Below are 21,724 nucleotides of genomic sequence, written 5' to 3' on the forward strand. Positions count from 1 at the left end.
ACATTTGAAACAGTGATTTTCATTTTATTTGAATTCTTTAACCCTCTTTCTTTATTACAGAGCTCGAGCTTTGCAGACGGTTGTACAGCTCATGGGGGAACGGGAGCTTTATGAGTTCTGGTCAGATTCGTACAAAGTCCACCACGTTGAATGGACGCAAGAAAAAGCAGCTTTAATATTAGAAATGTGGCAACGGCAGTTTTCGGAGGTAAGAATGTAGTGCAGTCTATGTCAGTCAATCACTCAGTCAGTCATTACTGACCTGCATTTAGGGCTGTTGCCCAGGTGTCAGATTCCCTACCATTTGTTTATCATGTCATTATAATTTGTGAAAGACTTTAATAGGATTAGATTAGTATGATCTGTTCAAAAAGCAAAATGATTATTTCACTACTACATTTTGCTTGTGTAGGAAATTCGGCATCAACTTAAAGGGGATAACGCAACAGGATCCTATAATATCTACGCTTTTTCCACAACTCTACTGAATGATATCCTAAGTCAATTCTCGGAGCTCAATGTGGTGAAGATGGCAGCAGGATACGTTGTTATGGTAAGCTGGTCATAAGTTGAATTTTTGACTATCCTGGGAAGTTGGAGAACTTTTTGAATACCGTATTCTTATGTTGCAGCTGGTGTATACGGGTGTGTCGCTTCTCAGGTGGCACGATCCTATAAGATCTCAGGCTGGCATTGGTATTGCTGGAGTCATCCTCGTGTCCATCACAGTGGCTGCTGGACTTGGCTTCTGTGCACTATTGGGCATTGCATTTAATGCTTCTACCACCCAGGTATAGTGACATCGTTTTACACAAATACTTACTTACTGAACTTATGAAAAATGTTAGACAAACCTGTTTAATAGTTATTACAATCTACATACAACTGCATAGATATTTGAAATCAGAAATTAAGTTCCCATCAGGAATTCAACTTTTTCTTTTTCATCAATTGAAAACATCAGTATCAAAAGTAAGTCAAACAATACAGACTCAGGAACAAACAATACACAGACATTCACAATGACTAAGAAACACAGATTACAATGTTCAAGCAAAGCAAAAACATGAACCGTGACAGATTCACAAAACAAACAGTCAAATTCTATAAACACAGGAATACTGTAAATCCAAAATAGACACTAAGAAATCTATTGGCAAAATAAAAAATTACCTTAATTGGCAGGAATAACACAAGAAGACTCTCAGAACAGGGAGATCTTTAGATCCAAAATTCATAAATGGCTACTTTGCCAATCAGACAAACTGAAGGAAATAACTGGAACAACTTAGACCAAAAAGAGAAACGTATGAAAGAAAAATGGACACATGGAAGGAAATAACACCTCTAAGTACTTTGCGTAGTGCTAAATGAGCTTATTTGCAGTTAATAATAGTAATAATGATAAACAGGCTTCTCAGTTTGGTTCAAAATAATGGATTTTAGGATTAGTATTCGATTTTTTTCAATCATTGAAAAATAAATGCTGATTTCCTCATCAGAACTTCAAAGTTTGTTATTTATAATTTTAAGTTGTAACATATATTGGTTATTCTTCTAATTTTATTTATAAAATTGTTGTATTAATTTTTTTGTTTCATGTCCCTCTCTACCTGATGATATTCTTTGTGATAGCTTTGTACTAATGTTAGATCATTTCATTTTCCACTGATGGTCATATAAAAGTGTTTTATGTTGTTCCAGATTGTACCATTTCTTGCCCTAGGACTGGGTGTTGATGATATGTTCCTGTTAACTCACACTTATGCAGAACAAGATGGCACAAACTTACAACCTGATGTAAGTTCACATTGCTTTTATTTATAAGTGGAGATAGTGCAACTCTTAGCGATCTGTAAAATTCCTCCTTTCTGAAATTCATATCAGTGGCAATGAAGATTAATACAGAGATAATAATAATAATAATAATAATAATAATAATAATAATAATAATAATAATAATAATAATAATAATAATAATAATAATAATAATAATGTCATTTTAAATTTATTTGGATTGAGTTGTGAAAAGGGATGAAAGTAGTTAAATTACTTTTTACAACAGTCTCTCACTTTCTACCTTTGTGTACAAATCAACTAGGAACTGATTGAAAATTTGCTTGAAGCACTGCTTTTTTGTTTAAAAGTGTGTCTCCAGTTAGGTGCCATCTCCATCGCATTATGTTCAAATTATGACATCAGGAAGTATTGATAGATTAATTTTCATCAATAGTTGTCCACAGTTTCACAAAACATACAAAACTAACATATTAACTGCCACAAAGAAAAAAAGTTGGAGGTCTCTTTTACTCAAGCTTTTGAACATAAAGAAATAACCTCCAAAATCTTCAGAATAGCCTATAAAATTGCCTAGAAAAATCAGGCATTCAATGATTTTTAATCTGAAATTAATCTTTAAGAAGTGATTGGGCCGAATTCTTCATTCAACAAATGCTTGTATCAATATAGTTAAAATTATTGGAGATGAAATGAAAACACCCTAATTAAGAAAATAATTTAATCTAATTACAAGATTTCTTTGCTAATATTAAGAAGAGTACTATTATTAGCCAGTTGTCATCTTTAATAATATCTGTCTGTTAGGTCATCAGCCCAGAGGCTGGTTGGATCCTCAAATAGCACCACCAAAGGCTATGCGGTTATAAGGAAACCCCAAAAACCAATGGCAGCACCAAAATGAGGCATACTAGGCAAGATGAGGAGTGAGGTAGTTTGCCATTGCTTTCCTCACTGGGTCAGAAAGTACTATTGCAGCACGACTGACCCTATGAGCTGCACCTTTCATAACACTCAGATGCACTAGTCGTGCTCTGAATGTCATCACTCAGCACTACCCATACCCCAGCAACTTCCATATTGTCACAGCCATGGATGAGACTGGGACTTCGGTGGAAGCTACACTTTACTCTGGCCTGTGCCAAAAGATGGATGCAAAAGTACTGTATCCATCAAGAAATGACAGCAGGCAGCTTTAATAATATATGTAAGGAAAATGCTTCCTGACATAGACAAACATACAAATCTGCAACAATTATCGAGGAATCACACTCATATATCGGGTAGCGGAAATATTTGAAAGGATACAGGCAAAGAGAATGAGAAGAAAGGTGGAAGGACAATTACAAGAAGAGCTTATGTAATGGAAGATCAACACTAAACTCCAACCTTAGTATGAGGCAGTTAATGGGAAAACATTGGAAATTCAGAGGAGATATGGTGATGGTATTCTTTGATTTAGAAAAGGCTTATGATTGTGAACCCAGAACAAATGTAATGGAAAGGATCTGGAAAACAAATGATAGAATATGTGCAATCAGTGAACAAAAATTCTTGCAACCATATCCAGACACAAATTGAGAGGACGGAGTGGTTTTGGAATGAAACAGGACTACGACAAGGAACTGTGTTGTCACCACTGTTATTCATAATGTTTATGGATGAAAGTGTAAAGGAAACAAAGATGAAATATGGGTACAGCGAGCTGAAGGTAATGAAGTCAGGAAAGAAATCGGAGAGGAAGTATAAGGACAGCTCAACCAGTTGAGTGAGATTAACTGAAAATTAGCATGGAAAGGAGTATGACATTGGTGTTGACCAGAGGAGAAAGGGAAAGGAGGGAACAAAACCTTGAAATTGTGGAGAGCTTCAAATACGTGGGAAGCAAACTGAGGCAGGATGCAGGGTTAGACATGGAGATCAGTACAAGGATTCAACAGGGAAATTGAAATGCATTCTACTAGAGTGAGAGAAACCTGTTGTGGAGAAAGGAAGCAACAATGAAATGTAAAGAGGTGATGTAATAAGGTGTACTACTGCCAAATACTGACATATGCAGCAGAGACCAGGAGAGTGATAAATAGACAGGAGAATAAAATCCAGGCCAGTGAAATGAAATTTTTAAGATAGGTAGATTTTTAAGATAGAGTAGACAAGAAAGGACAGAGATAAAAGGAGGCAGAGTGGAAAAGCTTTACAACAGAATGAAGAAAAATAAACTTGGATGGTTTGGACATGTTAAGAGGACAGAAGAGGGAAGGATGCCAAAGCGGGTGATGAAGAGTCCGATAGAAGGAGGGAGATCCAGACTCGTGTTTGAAAATGATCAAGAATAGTTGTAATTTGAAAAAACCTGGATTGGAACACAGTTAAGGAGGAACAATGGTGGTTAGATAAAGGAAGACAGAAAAGTACCATAAACATTCCAACCTGACGGGAGCTGGGCGAGAGAAATGGATAATGTTGTTGTTGTTGTTGTTGTTGCAAAATATGTGCCCAAGGTATTATTCAATGTCTGATGAATATTTTGGATGGATTGGGCTTTTCTCAAGAATTTTTTATAGAGAATCTTACTGCAGTAGCAGATGATAGACCAACTGTGATGTTAGGGAGAAAAAAAGGTGTAATAATCTTGATTAAGGATCCACGTCTTGTTTTGGCACCACACTAACCATAGAATTGAACTCTCTCTTGATTTAGTTACAAAGGACTTCCCATCACAGAGTAATAATAATTTCTTGACAAATTTTATACATTATATTACCAGTCACATAAAAATGCCAGATAACAGAAATATTTCTGATGATCTGGACCAGCAACTATACTAAATTGGAAGAATTCTAAAAGCTCATTGGGTAGCTTCAAGTTACAGAAGTGTTTCTGCAGTTTCAAAAAACTACAAGTTATTTGTGGCATATTTTGAAAGAGGACCAGGATGAGAACAAGGATAAGAGTGAAGGAGTTATCTCTGAGGTATCTTGAAAAATATTACGAATGTGATGCTCTTCAAGAATTGTCAGAACACAGTGTTGAACTACAAGCATTAAATATTACTCTTTATAAGGCTCGTAAAGTGATGTAGAGGCAGATTCTTATGTTTAAAGATAGGGAATTTAATAGTGGGTCTTACTATTGTGAAGCTCAAAGTGCTCAAAAAGTTGAGCTGCCAGTGCAAAATGCTCTCTTGATCATGAACTATTCTATTGCAGCTTCAGATGATGCCCTGCCAGTTTCATGTGATACTCAAACATACATACAGCCAAAATAAACTGAACCATTGGTCTTTATATGACATGGAAGGTTTTCTTAGTCAAATAAAAGCATCATTTTATTACTGTATGGATAAAATATAGTATTTATAGAGATCTGAATTTATGGATAACAGTAGATAATATCAACAAAACAAATTGTATATAATATTTTATTATTCTATGTTCTACAGGAGCATACAGGAGTGGTACTCAAACGGACTGGCCTCAGTGTCCTTTTGACATCCCTCAGCAACATGTGTGCCTTCTTTGCTGCCGCCATCATCCCCATTCCAGCTCTGCGAGTCTTTTCACTACAGGTGAGCACATTGTTTAACCAGCTATATGAATGCTTGATTGTCCACAATTAACATTTCCCATTCTTGTTCACTTTCTTCAATTCTGAGAAATTTGAACAGGGTCTTCAATAAACATTAAGTTTTACAAGCAGATTGTCCCATTTCACACAGCATACCATTCTAAAATTATAAATTTTTACCATCCTAGATGTTTCAATTTGATGTACAGAGTGGTAGGAAACAACTGTGCAATAATAATAGAAGATGCTATCCATCATGGGGAATTATGTTATTAAAAAAAAAGTAACCCTAAATCTTTATTTTCTCTGCAGTTGTAATTCAGGTTCAGACAAAGTAAGGACTGTAATTATATCACTAATACTGCCTCATATGGGTATATTTACTGTAGATTATACCTGAATATATTTTTTATTTTCATTGTTGTCTTTTCAATATAATTAATTATAGTTTACCTGTATCAGTTTAATTACAGTATCTATCCTTTTCAGTTGTGTCATTGTCATTGAAAATAGTCATAAAGTAAGCAGGTTTGTAATACAAATTGGGGGTGAAACATTTGAAAATGACCTAGTGCTCACCGAAAGAACTGGCAGTTAATAAGAACACATTTCATATAAGCCTACAAATAAAGATTTTTTTTCTCTTCTTAAGCACATCATCAGTGTCCTGACATTTGTTCCCTATTTACTCATTTATTTTATTCATACCAACTCTTTTGGAAATTTAAAAAGAAAATTTCAAAATACTTTTTTTTAAAAACACACTATCCATATTCCTAATTGTTAGACCTATACAACTCCAACATAAAGCAAGCAAGTTTGTAATACAGATTGTGCAGTTAGCAATCAGCTTTGGTTATTTGCTAATTTGGTACCAAGTGAATTATTAATTACTGTTATAACATGAACCCATGCAGCTTTAAAGAGAAGGAGTTATGTATGAGGTCTTACGTGTGATGCTCTTCAAGAATTGTCAGAACACAGTGTTGAACTACAAGCATGCAATATTACTCTTTATAAGGCTTGTAAAATGTTAAGAAATAACTGTACAAAAATAATAGAAGATGGTATCCATCATGTTCAGTTATTTCACCAACCTACTCCCAGAGCATTGCCACCTGTCCTCTTTAAAACATCCTAGGCATGTTCCATTGTTTACATTTGTACATGAGTAGTGCTTATTTGACCATTTTTAATAATAAGTATTGTTCTGATAAGTATTTAATTTGTTCAACAGGCAGCTGTACTGGTGTTCTTCAACTTGGGAACCATGTTGCTGGTGTTCCCAGCAATAGTAAGTCTGGACCTGAGACGGCGACGGGCTGGTAGAGTCGACATCCTATGTTGCTGCGTGGGCCACAGTTGGCCATGTGTGGCATTACCCAGTGTAGTGCCCAATGTCAGACCAGCTCGCCGTCGGGGACAGGTCGTGCCGGAGCCACCCAAGAAACTCCAGACGATTACGAGAGCTCTGCCTCCTGACCGCCAGCAGACTGTCACTGTGTTGGCCAGTCCTCAGCCTCAGCAGACTCATGCACCTACAGTGAGTTTCCTCATTCACTTGGGTGGATGACTATAAAGTCAAACTTGTACCAGTTTTCTGAAGAAAGTACTTTCTAATCACCAGTTTTCTTACATAGTTTGAAAAATTTGTATTCACTTTATGTTGTTATGTAAAATGTTATTTATTTATTTATTTATTTATTTATTTATTTATTTATTTATTTATTTATTTATTTATTTATTTATTTATTTATTTATTTATTCATTTATTCATTCTGAGAACTGTCCCAATGAGCTTTTAGCTTGCCCTTTACAATTTTGGCTTTGCAAATCACGGTACCAAAAAAAAAGTTTAATATTCTTAATATAATATACGTTGATCACAACAATGTTGGCAGTACACTGGAGAAAATTATTAATTATATTTAACTGTGGCAATAATAATTAATGCATTTCTAGATATATTTGTAAAAAAAAAAAGAAACAACTAAAAACAGACTTCTTAAATAGTGAAAAAATTTAATACTCCTTAACTCAATTGGCAATTAGTTATACAATGCTGCTGTGGCTTTTTATTCGATACCTTGAAGAGTATACATGGCCAGTGTATATCTGATCTATTGACCTAGTTTGGTAGTTATGAATGTCTTTCCTGTACCTGATTTCTGTGTTTAACCGTTTTTAAATTTGTACATGAGTAGTTAATCTTATGGCCCTTTTTTGAAGTATTTCAAGATCATTTATTTCTTCTCTATTGCACGAACACCCAAATGCTTCTTCCTTCATCATGATCTATATTTTTGTTATTACAGGAATGTTGGGTTGGTTCGACCCGAGAGTTGTTGACTATGGATCCAGAAAAGGGTACTGCAGATGCTGAGAAGAGGTTTGGACGTTGTCAAATGGAGGGATTTTGGAGATGGTCTCTCACACGACTAGCAGCAACTCATTACTCTCCTTTTATAGCCAAAACTTCTGTCAAGGTACAACTTGTTCAGTTATTTCACCAACCTAGTACCAGAGCACTCCCACCTGTCCTCTTTAAAACATCCAAGGCATGTTCATTGTTTAAAGCATTAAAAGATGACAGTCAACATATACATACATCAAAAACAACAAACATTACAAAATTCAAACTAGTTCTACAACATATATAACTTTCTAAAGGGATATTCCCTCTCTATATAAGGTTTTATTAGAATGAGCATCATAATCATCATCATCATCATCATCATCAATAAATTATCCAGACTTGGTAAGTAATTGAGTTAAAATAATCAAATTATTAAATTGCTTGTAATGAATAGTTTTTAGTAACCATTACTTGTAACTGTGACTGCTTAAAAAATGTAATTTTTCTTGCAATAAAATTGCAATTCTAGTAATCGATATACATTGCCATCTCCTCACAGAAGGTTGGTGACTATAATGGAGTACTCTTTTTTTTTTTTTCTTATTTTGCATTCCCACATCAAGATTTCCGCACTGTGGATACTGAACCACTGTTGGAGGTTCCAAGCCCAGGATAATAATCTTCTGTGTCCATGTTTCCCTTCTGTCTTGGCTTCAATGATCAGTTGTATCAGGCTATGTTTGTCACCAGAAGATGTGACCAAAATAGGCTTCTTTCCTGTATTTTTAAAGATTAAGGCTCTTCCAGTAGATTTTGGTCTCATCAGCATTATAAATGTACTCTGGCAGAAGAATCATGCTGTTCTGTAAAAGTAGGAAACTCATCCAAAAAGACGTCAGCTGCATCTTTGTTAGCACTCGATTTCTCACATTGAACTGTGATTTATCTAATCCTGTAGCACTGTTTAAACCAAGTCATCCAACCTGAAGGAGCATTAACTTCTTCAATCTTCTGAAGTTGGTGCAGTTCTCTTGCTTTCTTGATTAACATGGGACCTGACATGAGAACTCCTTCTGCTCTTTTCTGTTTGAGCCACATATACAGTGCCTCATCCAGAACTGCATTAACTTGAGGTTTTTAATTCTCTCACACTGTGACAGTCCTGCCTGGCTTTCTGCTCTGCTTGAAAATTTCAGTAGTTTTTTATTAAGTCTCTGGCTGTCTGGATTTCTATACCATAATCATTAGCAAGTATTGTTGCTGTTTTATAGTCAGAACAACAAGTCTGCATTTTCCTGCCATTTCTTAACAATAGTAAATTCACAACATTCATGCATGCATGTAGTGACAATTAAATGTTGTCCCAATAATAACTTATTTAATCCAGATGCTGCAGACTCCCTACAGTGGGAAAAACACACAGCCGTTAGCTGCAGGTTTCCCATTGAGAAATGGGTGAAAGGCATAGTTTAAAAAGATCTCATTTGTACAGGTTGAGTGAAATAAGTCAGCATTTTGAAGTTTAGATGTGGAGAAAATTATTTGTGTGCATCTGGTTGCATGGCTTACAAGTCTCGCTTTGTTCATGTGAATTTGCAAGAATGAATATTTTGGTGTAGGTGGTCATTATTTAACCCTACAACATTGTTGTTGTTGTTGTTGTTATTTTTATTGTGTGTTTTCTTTGTAATGGACACATAAAGGATTCTGCTTCTGTGGGTGGGAGGTTGCTTTGAATCAAAACAGTGGCACTCCATTTGCGTTCGTTCTCTAAACAGAAATGTTTCCAGAACTACACACAGATAATCCACAAACCAGATAAAATGCACATGGCATCAGCGCCCATATGACAGTTTGTAGGGTGGGGGGCCCAGACCTGAGGGTACGTAGTATTTTTAATATTTTGGAAGATAAATGGCAACTAGTATTCTGTGGTAGAATAACCCACAGTGTTCCCTGCCTGTTGGTGGGGAACGGTACTACCGCTTCTACGTAATACTGACTTTTAAATCATTTTCTTGAAAGGAAAACACCTGACTAGACTAAATTTTTGCCTTTCTCTGAGAGCTATAGGGGGGCCGCGGCCCCACCTTGCCCCCGGGTATGGGCGCCCTTGGCACATGGATAATTGAGAGTTTGTTGTACCATCTTGCCTGTGATGGGAAAAGTACAAAATAAAATTATGGTAATTTTACTCGATTACAAATTACTTTTTCAACTAATAATCAGTAAACTTACAATTACTTCACAGAACACCATTCTATAGGAAATCACTGACAACGTTTTCTTCATAGAGACTGGAATAATACAAAAATTTGCAAGGAAAAATATATTACTTCTCGTTTTGTTTTTTAGCATAGAGATATTAAATATTTATTATCACTAAGTGAGAGCAATCACATGATTGCTCCCAAGTGAAATTTGAAGTTTGCGTTTCACACTCATATACTCATTAGTTTGATGGCCAACTAAATCAAAATATTTATTCGAGTATGCACTTAGGCTCCCCATTAGCGCTGCACGGTATCAGACCAAATACGTACTTGGGTTTGTGCAGCTTTCCCTTAATTGCTATGATTGTAGCCAAAAATGAATGTAAACACCATCTGTTGCACACAGATGGAATCACAAAGATATTCTCTTCGCAATAATGCTGCTCTAAGTATTTATCTTCCTTGCATTGCCGAACTGGAGACGAAAGAATGACGCTAACCACTGTTTGTTTATACCATGGCTTCCTCATCGTGCAGTGTTTTGTGTTCTTTGCTAAACGACGACATTTAAAGAGACTTGTACCATGATAATAATTTATGCAGTGAAAGTGAGAGTTCAAGTGAACCTAGTGACCAAAAAGTATCAGTCGTGATAAAGATGACGTTGGTATTCTTGATATTGTTTTACCAGCAGCAAGTGGTGGTGACGGGACTTCACACTACCATAAATTCCCTAAATGTGTAGATTCTTTTCCTATCCCCGATAAACTACAACTTACTGGGCAAGCAGGTTTGAAAATAGATATTCCTGATAATTTTACAGAACTGGACTTCTTCAAATTACTTTTATAGTTTTTAAGAAAATGAAAATTTTGTCTATGTCTGTGTGTCGTGGTTTTTTTTAAGCCTCCATGGCTCAGATGGCATTGTGTCGGCCTCTCACCACTGGGTTCCGTGGTTCAAATCCCGGTCACTCCATGTGAGATTTGTGCTGGACAAAGCGGAGGCAGGACAGGTTTTTCTCCGGGCACTTCGGTTTTCCCTGTCATCTTTCATTCCGGCAACACTCTCCATTATCATTTCATTTCATCTGTCAGTCACTAATCATTGCCCCAGAGGAGTGCGACAGGTCTCGGCAGCTGGCACAATTCGTATCCTCACCGCAAGAGGGGGCTTCATTCATTCCATCCCTGACCCACGCAGTGACTGGAAGACAGGTTGTAGGTTTTCATTCATTCCATCCCTGACCCGGGCAATGACTGGAAAACAAGTTGTAGGTTTTCAATTATTCATGTGTGTCTTGTTTTTGTGCATGAGCTTTTAAAACGCTGAGGAGAAAGCAAGGTAGTCTGACTAAGACAGTGAAAGAGTTAAACCCTTCACTGTCGCATATTCATTCCTGTTCCGTTATTGACCACATGTTTCCCACAAAGTTGTGGTTCACAATTATTATACCAGTAACCACAACAAGCTGTGAGAAAATGAATGGCTGCACATCATATTTTCGGCTTTATACCCTGGGCAGTGCTGGAGCTCCAAAGTTGTCAAATTCTCTATGTGATTTATATTGATTACTAGAATTTAACTATAACTAGAATGTAACAATTACTTGAATGTAATAATTACAATTTTATTTCAAGAAGTAAATTACGAGTGAATATTACATCTTGTTAAATGTAACAATTACAAATAAAAATTACTATTAAAAAAAGTATTTTCTACATGTAATTCGATTACTTCCCAGCTCTTATCATTGCTCTACAGTCGTCCATAGTGTCTAGTATGTTTTCCTAGAACTCTTACCTAGCCTAGTTTGTCGACTTCAAATCAGAATTGCTGACTGGTGTGTTCTATTTTCTTTCAGGTCGTGTCTATGATAGTGTTGGTTGCTGTGCTGGCTGGTAGTGTATGGGGTGTTACCAAAGTTGCAGATGGCCTGGATCTGACAGATATAGTGCCCCAGAACACTGATGAACATGCATTCCTCAGTGCACAAGGTCGTTACTTTGGCTTCTATAACATGTATGCTGTGACACAAGGAGACTTTGAGTACCCTACCAACCAGAAGCTACTCTATGAATATCATGAGGCATACATGAGAATTCCTAATATCATTAAGAATGATGATGGAGGCCTTCCTGAATTCTGGCTCAGTATGTTCAGGGATTGGCTAATTGGTAAGTGTATACAATCATTAGACCAGCTTCTGCAGCCATTGTTTAATGTACTGTACCCACCTCCAGAATTGAACGGTTAGGTTCATTCCATAATAGGACTGGAAAGTTATGGTGTTTTGGATGTTCAGTTCCTTGTGCTGCTGTGGCTATTTTCAAAGCAGTTTCTCTTCAGCCAAATGCAGAGTACTGTTACTTCAAATCTTGGAGCATCTGTTCATATCCTTGATCTAAATAATTCACAAATAATTTTTAAAGAGTTTTGGCCAAGTCATTCATTGCATTTGTCAATCAGACCTGCCAATATTGTATTTTGGGAGCAGCGACATTCTGTTGTGAATTTCAGCCAATGATATGGGTTGTATAAAAAATGTCATATATTTAAGGATATTTTGAAATCAATGTATTTTTGGGGGCAGGTTGGGCATATTAAATATTATTTTCAAGCCGGTTGGGTTTCTTTCCTCCATTGTATCAACTGGGAAAAAATCCAGCCCTCCATAGCAGTTGAAGGGACGGTAAACATTATAATGCACTGAAGAAAGTTCTGTGTTAAAGGAAGTTGTATTTAACAGTTCCAGTTACAAGACAGAATAGAATGGAGTATTTAGACACTGGCAATAAAATAAGTGATAACAAAATTTTTAAGTGTGTATACAATTTTATTAACTTCTTCCTCCACTTTTACCATATCCTGGTGGGATTGTGGATGAAAAATGTGGACGTCACCCTGTTTTATAGCCAAATGTCCTTCCAGCCACCAACCCTATGCAGTGGGATGTATTTAATATTTCTGTGGTTGCTGGTAGTGTGGTATGTTGTGTGTATAAGAAGGGGATGTGTTGGGACAAACACAAACACCCAGTCCCCCAATCAGAGAGTTAACTACAGATGGTTAAAATCCCCGACCCTGTTGGAAATCGAACCTGTGACCCTCTGAACCAAAGGCCACGGAGATGGACTTTGTATTAACTATTCAAATTTAAATTATTTCTGAACAGTGTTGTATAGGGGTCTTACTGTATTTTGAATTGCCAATTTGGTATTGTTGTCATTTCTGTGAAGATATATTGAAACTGTTCCAAAACAACCTAATCACATTACAGTTGACTACCGTGCATTTTCCAAGGTTTTTTGGTGTAAATTTATATCTTGTTTCATTCAGGATATTTGTAAATCGAGAGAATGCACTCTCAACCTCACATGATGTAATTGGGATAGGGCCTATATCATCTGCCGACCAATAAGATATCCATTAAATAAAATATTTTTAGAAATGTTTTATGTGCTTAAATAGGCATTTATTGCAAATAGGCACTAACAGTCAAAATAGGTATTTATAGGCATTAACAGATGCCTTTTATTCATTATAGTTTGACATAAAATGGACTTTTAACTTCACTCTGCATGTTTAGCAGTTACTGGAACGAATAGACATTTTAGGAAATATCCTCAGCTTAATCATAACATGATTGCTTCTTTCATCATCCTCTGGCTAAAATACAATTGGAATACTTGGTTGAAATTTCTCAAGATAAGAAATATGAAGTTATGAGTGTTCCTATCCTATTTTCCGCTCCATATTTTTTTGGTGAAATAACAGTTCAATGAATGAATCAATTAGTCAATCAATCAATCAGTCAGTCAATCACTGCTGCATTTAGGGCTTTCATCCTTGTGGCGAATTCCCTATCTTATAAAAAAAAAAAGTTCCCTTTAATTGTCTGTTTCCTTGTTGTTTTTTCACTCACTGCTTGCTTTGACTATAATTTCAGTCAATAGTGAACCATTGTGCATTCTAATTTACAAATAATGGCTAGAATAAAATGTATTGCACCATTAGGTTAAAGTATAAAGAAATGAAAATAACATTGTGCTGAAGGAAACATATCTTTTCCAGGTTTACAGAAAGCATTTGACCGTGACTGGTCCCGTGGCAGTATTACTCAAGAGAAATGGTTCTCCAATGCGTCCGATGAAGGTATCCTGGCCTACAAGCTGCTGGTTCAGACTGGCCATGTAGATAACCCCATCGACAAATCCCTCGTTACTCAGGTGCGGTTAGTGGATGAAGAAGGCATCATTAATCCCAAAGCGTTTTACAATTACTTAAGTGCATGGACATCTAACGATGCCTTGGCATACAGTGCTTCTCAAGCAAATTTGAGGCCTGAGCCACGAATGTGGCAGCATGTTGCAGAGGACTATGAACTGAAGATTCCTAAATCAGCTCCTCTTGTGTACACTCAGTTGCCCTTCTACCTCCATGGACTAGGTGATACAGAACGGATAACCAGGCTCATTGGCCAAGTGCGGGCACTTTGCCAGAAGTTCGAGGAGCGAGGTCTCCCCAACTTTCCGTCTGGTATACCATTTCTGTTTTGGGAACAGTACCTGGGACTACGTCAGTCTTTAGGACTGGCTCTTTTCTGTGCATTACTTGCAGTGTTCCTTGTGATTGCAATCCTGCTTCTGAACTTTTGGGCTGCTGCTCTTGTTGTCTTCTCTCTTGCTGCTATGGTACTACAGTTGCTAGGCATCATGGGAGTGCTGGGCATCAAACTCAGTGCCATACCTGCTGTACTACTCATTGTTGCTGTGGGCATTGGAGTACATTTCACTGTTCATATTTGCCTGGTACGTATCTGCTGTTTCTTTTTAATAATTTTAATGAATAAAATGTTAATGTCTCTGTTGTCTGTAGTATGTGGTATATCACAAGAACCTATAAATGCACAAAGTTTATATGGTTATTGTGGGTGATATTGTCTAGAAATCACCATTTAGCCTGGTGATCTGCAAAGGGTTGGGTAGCAGAGAATAATCAAAAGTTATAATGTTACCAATTTTGTATCTTTAATAAACAGTTATTACAAGTCTCAGATTCTCAGTACAGCTAGGAAGTTCTCTTTCTCAGCCTGACAGTTAGTATAAAGATAGTTAAAGTGGATTATTGTACATATTAGGTGAGGTAATTAACCTTTCTTAGTGATCATCATAATCGTGAATAAGAGGTTAATTCACAGTAGTAAAAAGCAATCGCATGAGAGTGATTCGTTGAATGCCTACTATCCCTTGAAACTACCGAATGAATAAAGAACAAGATGCAAATTTAATCAGAGTACGATCACCTTCCACATCTGCTTCTGCAGTGATGTAAAATGTGAAACAAAATCCAAAGAGCATAAATATCAATACAATTAACTGAATCTAGACTTTACTAACATTCTACTGAATAATAAGAAATTACGACAGTACTTGGATATATAAGGCAACAATAGCTTAAAGCCTTTGAAACTTGTGAGCAGTGCACTATACATGTAACCATTAATGTTTTTGAATAGTAAAATATTGAATCTTAGGTACCTTTGAATAATATTTTGCATAAACCTGCTGAAATTTGGTGTGCTTTAAGGTTATTATTTAGTTTTAGTCTAAGTGAGACTTATGAATTTGGCCTTTGTTGAAATCATTTTGTTTTATTATCGTCCATAAACATAAATTTGTTAGATTATTATTATTAAACAGAACCTTCTGCCACTGTTCTTCGGTGTTCTGAGACCTTGAGGCCTTTCTGTCACCCTTGTTAAGTTTGGATTTGGTAGGAAATTTAAGGCGGTGTGCTCTTCCTGAGTATGCATGATTTATCACACGAAAATCCCAACCCCATGTCACAGGTATGTGATACCAGCAACAAAGCTGATATAATGTCTCCCATTACAGTGTTATTGTTATTAATTAGATAAACAGAACATTGTGTGTGTGTGTGCGCACGTGCGTGTGCGTGTGCTCGCGCGCGTGCAAAGTACAAAGGGTTAATTAGTTAATTATTTATTTATCATAAGGCTTTTAATGGCGGAAGTGTCCGAGGACATGTTCGGCTCACCAGGTGCAGGTCTTTCGGTTTGACACACATAGGCGACCTGTGCATCTGGCTGTGGGATGATGATGATGTAGGCAGAGGGTGAAACCGGTATTGGCACATAGCCTATCCTGTCGAATAACACAAAGGGCAAAGCTTTATGTCTCCATCCCATGGATGAATCACCATCAACAGCATCATATGCCCTCACTCTATATGACCACTGCAGAGAGGTTTGGAATTTAATCCAGGCTTTTGGCAAGCAATCTAGTGATTTAAAATTGTATACCACCACGTCTCCTACTCTGCCGACCAACATTCTGATGGTGAAATTCTTTTCGACCAATGGAACTCGAACCAGCTAACCACACTGTCAAACCATATAGACTTCGTCTTAACGTTCATGGCCACCAGCCGGCCTAGAACAAGTAGTGCAAAGGAAGGAAGAATCAACGGGGTGCAAAAAATGTTATGTTGCAGAAGAGGGCATGACATAAAAAGTTTGCGATGGGTTATAAATATAGATATTTCGATGCTGGTGATGCTCACCGTTAATGGACTTGGTGATAAAAATATTTCCTTAATTTCTCCGTTATCATAGCTCATGCGGTAAAAACGTATGGAACTATAAGTACTGGAAATCATTGGAAAACATTTACAGGGAAAACTTATATTTTATTTACAGAGATTAACATATTTGAATGATAATGTATAGCTGAAGAATGATTTTAGATCTAATTGCATCCTTCTCTGCAGGGCTTTGTCAGCAGTATCGGAGGAAGAGACCGACGGATACGTTTAGCACTCGAACACATGTTTGCTCCAGTCATGCATGGAGCATTCACCACTTTACTGGGTGTACTTATGCTGGCGTTCTCAGAGTTTGACTTTATTGTTAGGTGAGTGTTATTGACTTAATTTTGTGTGTTTGTGTATTGTCAATGTTGCCAAGAATGAAAACCAGACTAGTAAAAGATTTATTAAGATATAGTTGTGATCTTTCTTCTTTTTTTTCCTTCACATTTGATCATTACCTAATGCCATGCATTAAAGGAATGGAAGAACAAGATTTACACCACATCTTCACCAAAGAAAATGATTCAGAGCATTAATTTATGGATATTTCATTCCAAGACAGAAAACTTGGATAGTTGCTTATTTTTTATTCCTACATGTTTTTAATGTAAACTCTACAGAAAACCAAAATTGTATTGCCCATTTTCAATTAATTTTAACATTTGCAATTGATTTTATGATGACTTTCTTCCCAAACTCTTTGAAACTGCTTGGAAGAATCTCTGCTTTATCTACATGGTAAAACATTGTAGGGTCTACGTCATACCTGGGTGAAATTACAGTCTTTTCTACATGATAAAACATTAAAGGAACTACATTATACCTCACCTAGGATTGATTTTATCCATAGAAAATTAAAGGTGGTGGTGGTGGTGGTGATTATTGTTTTAAGAGGAAGTATAAAAATAAAAGTTGCAAGGTATCCAAACTGATTGTATCCACTTTAATTTTTTCTTTCAAATCGTTCATGAATTTACCACCATTTCCCTATTTTAGAAGAATTGTAGCAATTTATATCTTACATTTTGTTGCTAATCAGGTCAGACAACAAGAAAATGGTGTTGAAAATCTTATACTATATTTTACTGTTAAATAAATTTACCCACTTCAAAAATTTTCTTCATGTCATTGTTTGTTTCAGGTACTTCTTCTATGTTTTATTTGCAATGATAGCCGTGGGACTTCTCAATGGTCTAGTCTTTTTCCCTGTGCTTCTTTCCTTAATTGGACCACAAGCTGAGGTAAGTAGTAGTTTGTGTTTGTTTTAGTATCGTCTAAAAAACATTGAGTATTCTCTTGATAAAGAAAAGAGTTAAATGGACTTGTATTCACTCTGTTTAGGTAGTGCCTCACGAGTTCCCTGATCGTATCTCTACTCCCACACCACCTCCAACTCCAGCTCGTGTGCGTTCAGGATCTTGCCGAGTTACGAAAGTAGCACCACCAAGAAGAGGTCATTCTAACCGTCTTCATACCGAACCATCTCTCACAACCATCACAGAAGAAGCAAACTCCTGGCATTCAACCCATGAGATTGTGGTTCAACCAGAGCTGGTAGTTGAAACAACTACATATGGCCCAACACAGGTATGTGAAAATTTTGCTTAGAAGTATTATATTCTCAGTTTTGTCCAACTCACATTTAAAACATACAGTTTTTGTGATATGCTAGTTATAATGCTTTGGAGGACATTAGCAACATACAGAGTAATCAGATATCAGCAGAACAGCACAGTCAAGCTCAGGATAAATATGGAGGATGAGTGTCTTGCGAGAGGTATTAGATCCACATATTATCAACTAAGAAAAATATGAATAATTCATCAGCATGACTCTCTGTAGATGTCTTTTACTGTTCACTATAAAGAAGCTATTTTAAAAACATTTTTTTTTTTTACAACCTTTAGTTTAGTAAGTACCTTTAGGTACCTATGCGGCTAAGTCATGCAAGGGCGGAAAAGCAGTTTCCCGATGCTTTATAAAATGGAGATCCATCAGCTAAGGGAGACAAATCTCACAGAAAACATCAGTCCTTCTAGATGGCTGGGGATTGGCATAGGGCTGACAACCCAAAATCCAAAGAAGAATTAGCCAACCTGAGTTCTTTACGACGACGTGGCAAAACTGGACTTACGGCACTGAACAGGAAAGACTTGCAGAAACTTCACAAAGGGCTGTCTAGCCAGTGATGATGATGATTAGGTACCTAAGGTTTCTTCAACTGTTATCCTGTCATTGCCATTGAAAATGCCAAATCTTAGTATGGATAAATCAGTAGTGGAGTATCACCCTCTGAATTCCAAGATTGTGGGTTCAAACTCGGCAGAGGTAGTCAGGTTTTAAAGCGCAGAAAATGTCCATTCAGCACTCCATGTCTAATGATTAAAGCTTGTAAAAGATCTCTGGTGATGCACTTGATGTTTATTCAAAAATTTAATTAAAAGCTCAGCCGTAGATTGCCCAACAGAAATCCATTTCTCTGTCATCTGACAGAGTAATATGAAATATCTAAATTACAGTTGGCCAAGTCATACCTATCAAGAGCCAAATTTAATTTAAGAAGGCCATCAGAGTCCAGATTATCCATGAAATTTTATTTTATCGATGCAGAAGGTAGATATAATTTAATAAACAAATATCAGATGCCACAAAATAGAAATAGAATAGCTGGGATGAGTGGCTCAGATGGTTGTGGTGCTGGACAAGGAAAAATTCAGGATAAAGAAGGGAGGAAGCTGAGGAGCAGGGCAGGCGCTGAGAAGAAATTGTCCCCGCTCTGGCAAACTAACAAATGTGCAAATTGTCAAAAAATTAGGAGAGCTGAAAGAAGCTGTGATTACTCATGTTAAATCAATTCTTATACTGAATGATTGGTTTTAGGTGTTAACCATACAGAATGAGGTGCAGATGTGATACTTTGTCAAAGGATAGACATATAAATAATAAAATCTAGACCAAAACTTCAGAACTACAGGTTCCCTAGTTCGTTACCTTCACTAGTTTGCCATAGTAGGGACGAAATGGATATGAAAGAACTGAGATTGATGAAAGAGAGCCAATTTACTTGAAGATGTGGAGATACTGGAAATCCCTTTGTATTTTCATGTTGGTCCTAGGCTTCTGTTTATGTTGCACCACTTTCCCACAATGACCTGTCATTGCTTTTATCCTGTTGTGTTCCTATTCATGTTCCTATCTTTCTGTATATGACTTGGTATTTACAATTTGTCAGCCTTATTATTTCTGTAAGGGTCTTTTTTTATTGTCCGATCAGCATAAACAACATTCAAATAAACAATATTCAACCTCCTTACATCTACACTTATGCAATAAGAGAATTGCAAATCCATAGCCTGTTTCCTGTTTCAACCGGGTCAGGAATCGAATGAATGAAGCCCCTATCTAGCAGCGAGGATAGGAACTGTCCCGACTGCCGAAGCCTGTCGCACTCCTCTGGGGCTGAGATTAATGACTGACAGATGAAATGAATTGGAGAGTGTTGCTGGAATGAAAGATGACAGGGAAAACTGGAGTGACCGGGATTTAAACCATAGGATGCAGTGGTGTGAGGTCAGCGTGCTGCTACCTTACATTTATGCAATATGTAAATTAAGTATTCCTACACAGTCTATCTGCCCAGCGACCATGATCATTAAGGCATTAATTCTATATGATCTGACATGGTGGTTAACGGGTTCGAGTCCCACTGGTGGAAAAAAGTATTTCACCATCAGAATGTTGGCTAGTAGCATGGGAGAGATCATGGCAAACAATTTCTAATCACTAAATTGCGTGCCAAAAGCCTGAACTCAATTTTAAACCTCTCCGCAATGTTTGTTCAGAGTGAGGGCATATAATACAATTGATGGTGATTTGTCTATCAGATGAGGATATTAAGCCTTGAGCAGACCCATTGGTGTTATTCAACAGGAGTAGGCATCTGACTCGTTGGCTGAATGGTCAGCGTACTGGCCTTCGGTTCAGAGGGTCCCGGGTTCGATTCCCGGTGGGTCAGGGATTTTAACCTTCATTAGTTAATTCCAGTGGCCCAGGGGCTGGGTGTCTGTGCTGTCCCCAACATCCCTGCAACTCACACACCACACATAACACTACCCTCCACCACAATAACACGCAGTTACCTACACATGGCAGATGCCGCCCACCCTCATCGGAGGGTCTGCCTTAGAAGGGCTGCACTCGGTTAGAAATAGCCACATGAAATTATAACAGGAGTAGGCTATGTCGCGACACTCTCCCTACCTCATTACCATCATCTCACACCAAACACGCAGGTCATCCATGGGCATCAAATAGAAAGACCTGCACCAGGCGAGCTGAACATATCCTCAGACACTCCCCGCAACTAAAATACATATGCTAAATAAATATACATTCTAATTTTGAAGAATTATATGCATTATACCCATTGAAGTAAGAATTTTATAAAATCTTGTTGAAAGATATTGTGGTAATAGGCACAACTTTGTACCAGCAGATCAGTCCAAAAGAACAGAAAACTCTACTCTGTAGTAAATCAAAATGATTTGTTTTCAGAAGAATTATAGTAGGTGAAATAATTGTTTATATCACTGTTTTCAGAGTGCATCTCATGGCAGCGATAGTTCAACTTCATCCCAAAGCTCAACACCTCCTCCATCATCGCAGTCTCATGTCACCACCAAGGTTACAGCCACTGCCCATGTTAAAGTGGAGGTTCACACACCTCTTCCTGGTAAGTTCCTTCATGTAAACAAGATGTGACCCTGTATTTTATTCCTTGTCAGAGAGAATACTTAATATGATAATATTTGTTGTGTACAGGTTCTGTTGAGCGCGATTACAGCAGCACCAGCAAATCACGCCAGAGTCGCCGACGAGACTCTGGTTCCGAACAGGATTCCTCTGATAATACGGGGAAGCACAGCTCCTAGCATCGCAGCTGCGGTGTCATCAGTTATGTTACCAATGTCCTGCCTCATTTGGGTAGGCATCAAACAAAACCAAGCAGTATGAAGCAACCGAGTACCTGTTCCATCCATGTAATATGAACACTTATCCTTAGTTATACCCACTGAACTACTAATGAATCTTTACATTTTCATTCTTACAACATCATTTTGAAGGATATCAAATGGAAACTATTACAGAGCTTTTAATGTTACAGATTCACATAAGTCTT

The 21,724-nt window shown here is 37.1% G+C and overlaps 1 protein-coding gene across 1 annotated transcript in view; it reads left to right on the plus strand.

Moving 5' to 3' along the window:
• Positions 1–21,476, plus strand: part of ptc (protein patched) — a 171,429-nt gene extending 149,953 nt beyond the window's left edge. Inside the window, exons 9-22 of the mRNA XM_067146079.2 lie at positions 61–208; positions 413–553; positions 633–791; positions 1,705–1,800; positions 5,240–5,365; positions 6,602–6,907; positions 7,680–7,850; positions 11,798–12,110; positions 14,008–14,744; positions 16,726–16,868; positions 17,687–17,786; positions 17,887–18,132; positions 21,145–21,277; positions 21,367–21,476. Of these exons, the coding sequence (XP_067002180.1) occupies positions 61–208; positions 413–553; positions 633–791; positions 1,705–1,800; positions 5,240–5,365; positions 6,602–6,907; positions 7,680–7,850; positions 11,798–12,110; positions 14,008–14,744; positions 16,726–16,868; positions 17,687–17,786; positions 17,887–18,132; positions 21,145–21,277; positions 21,367–21,476 (2,929 nt within the window). The remainder of the gene's footprint in view (positions 1–60; positions 209–412; positions 554–632; positions 792–1,704; positions 1,801–5,239; positions 5,366–6,601; positions 6,908–7,679; positions 7,851–11,797; positions 12,111–14,007; positions 14,745–16,725; positions 16,869–17,686; positions 17,787–17,886; positions 18,133–21,144; positions 21,278–21,366) is intronic.
• Positions 21,477–21,724: the final 248 nt, after the last annotated feature.

Source organism: Anabrus simplex, chromosome 4 (assembly GCF_040414725.1).
Source record: "Anabrus simplex isolate iqAnaSimp1 chromosome 4, ASM4041472v1, whole genome shotgun sequence".
Classification (NCBI taxonomy): domain Eukaryota; kingdom Metazoa; phylum Arthropoda; class Insecta; order Orthoptera; family Tettigoniidae; genus Anabrus; species Anabrus simplex.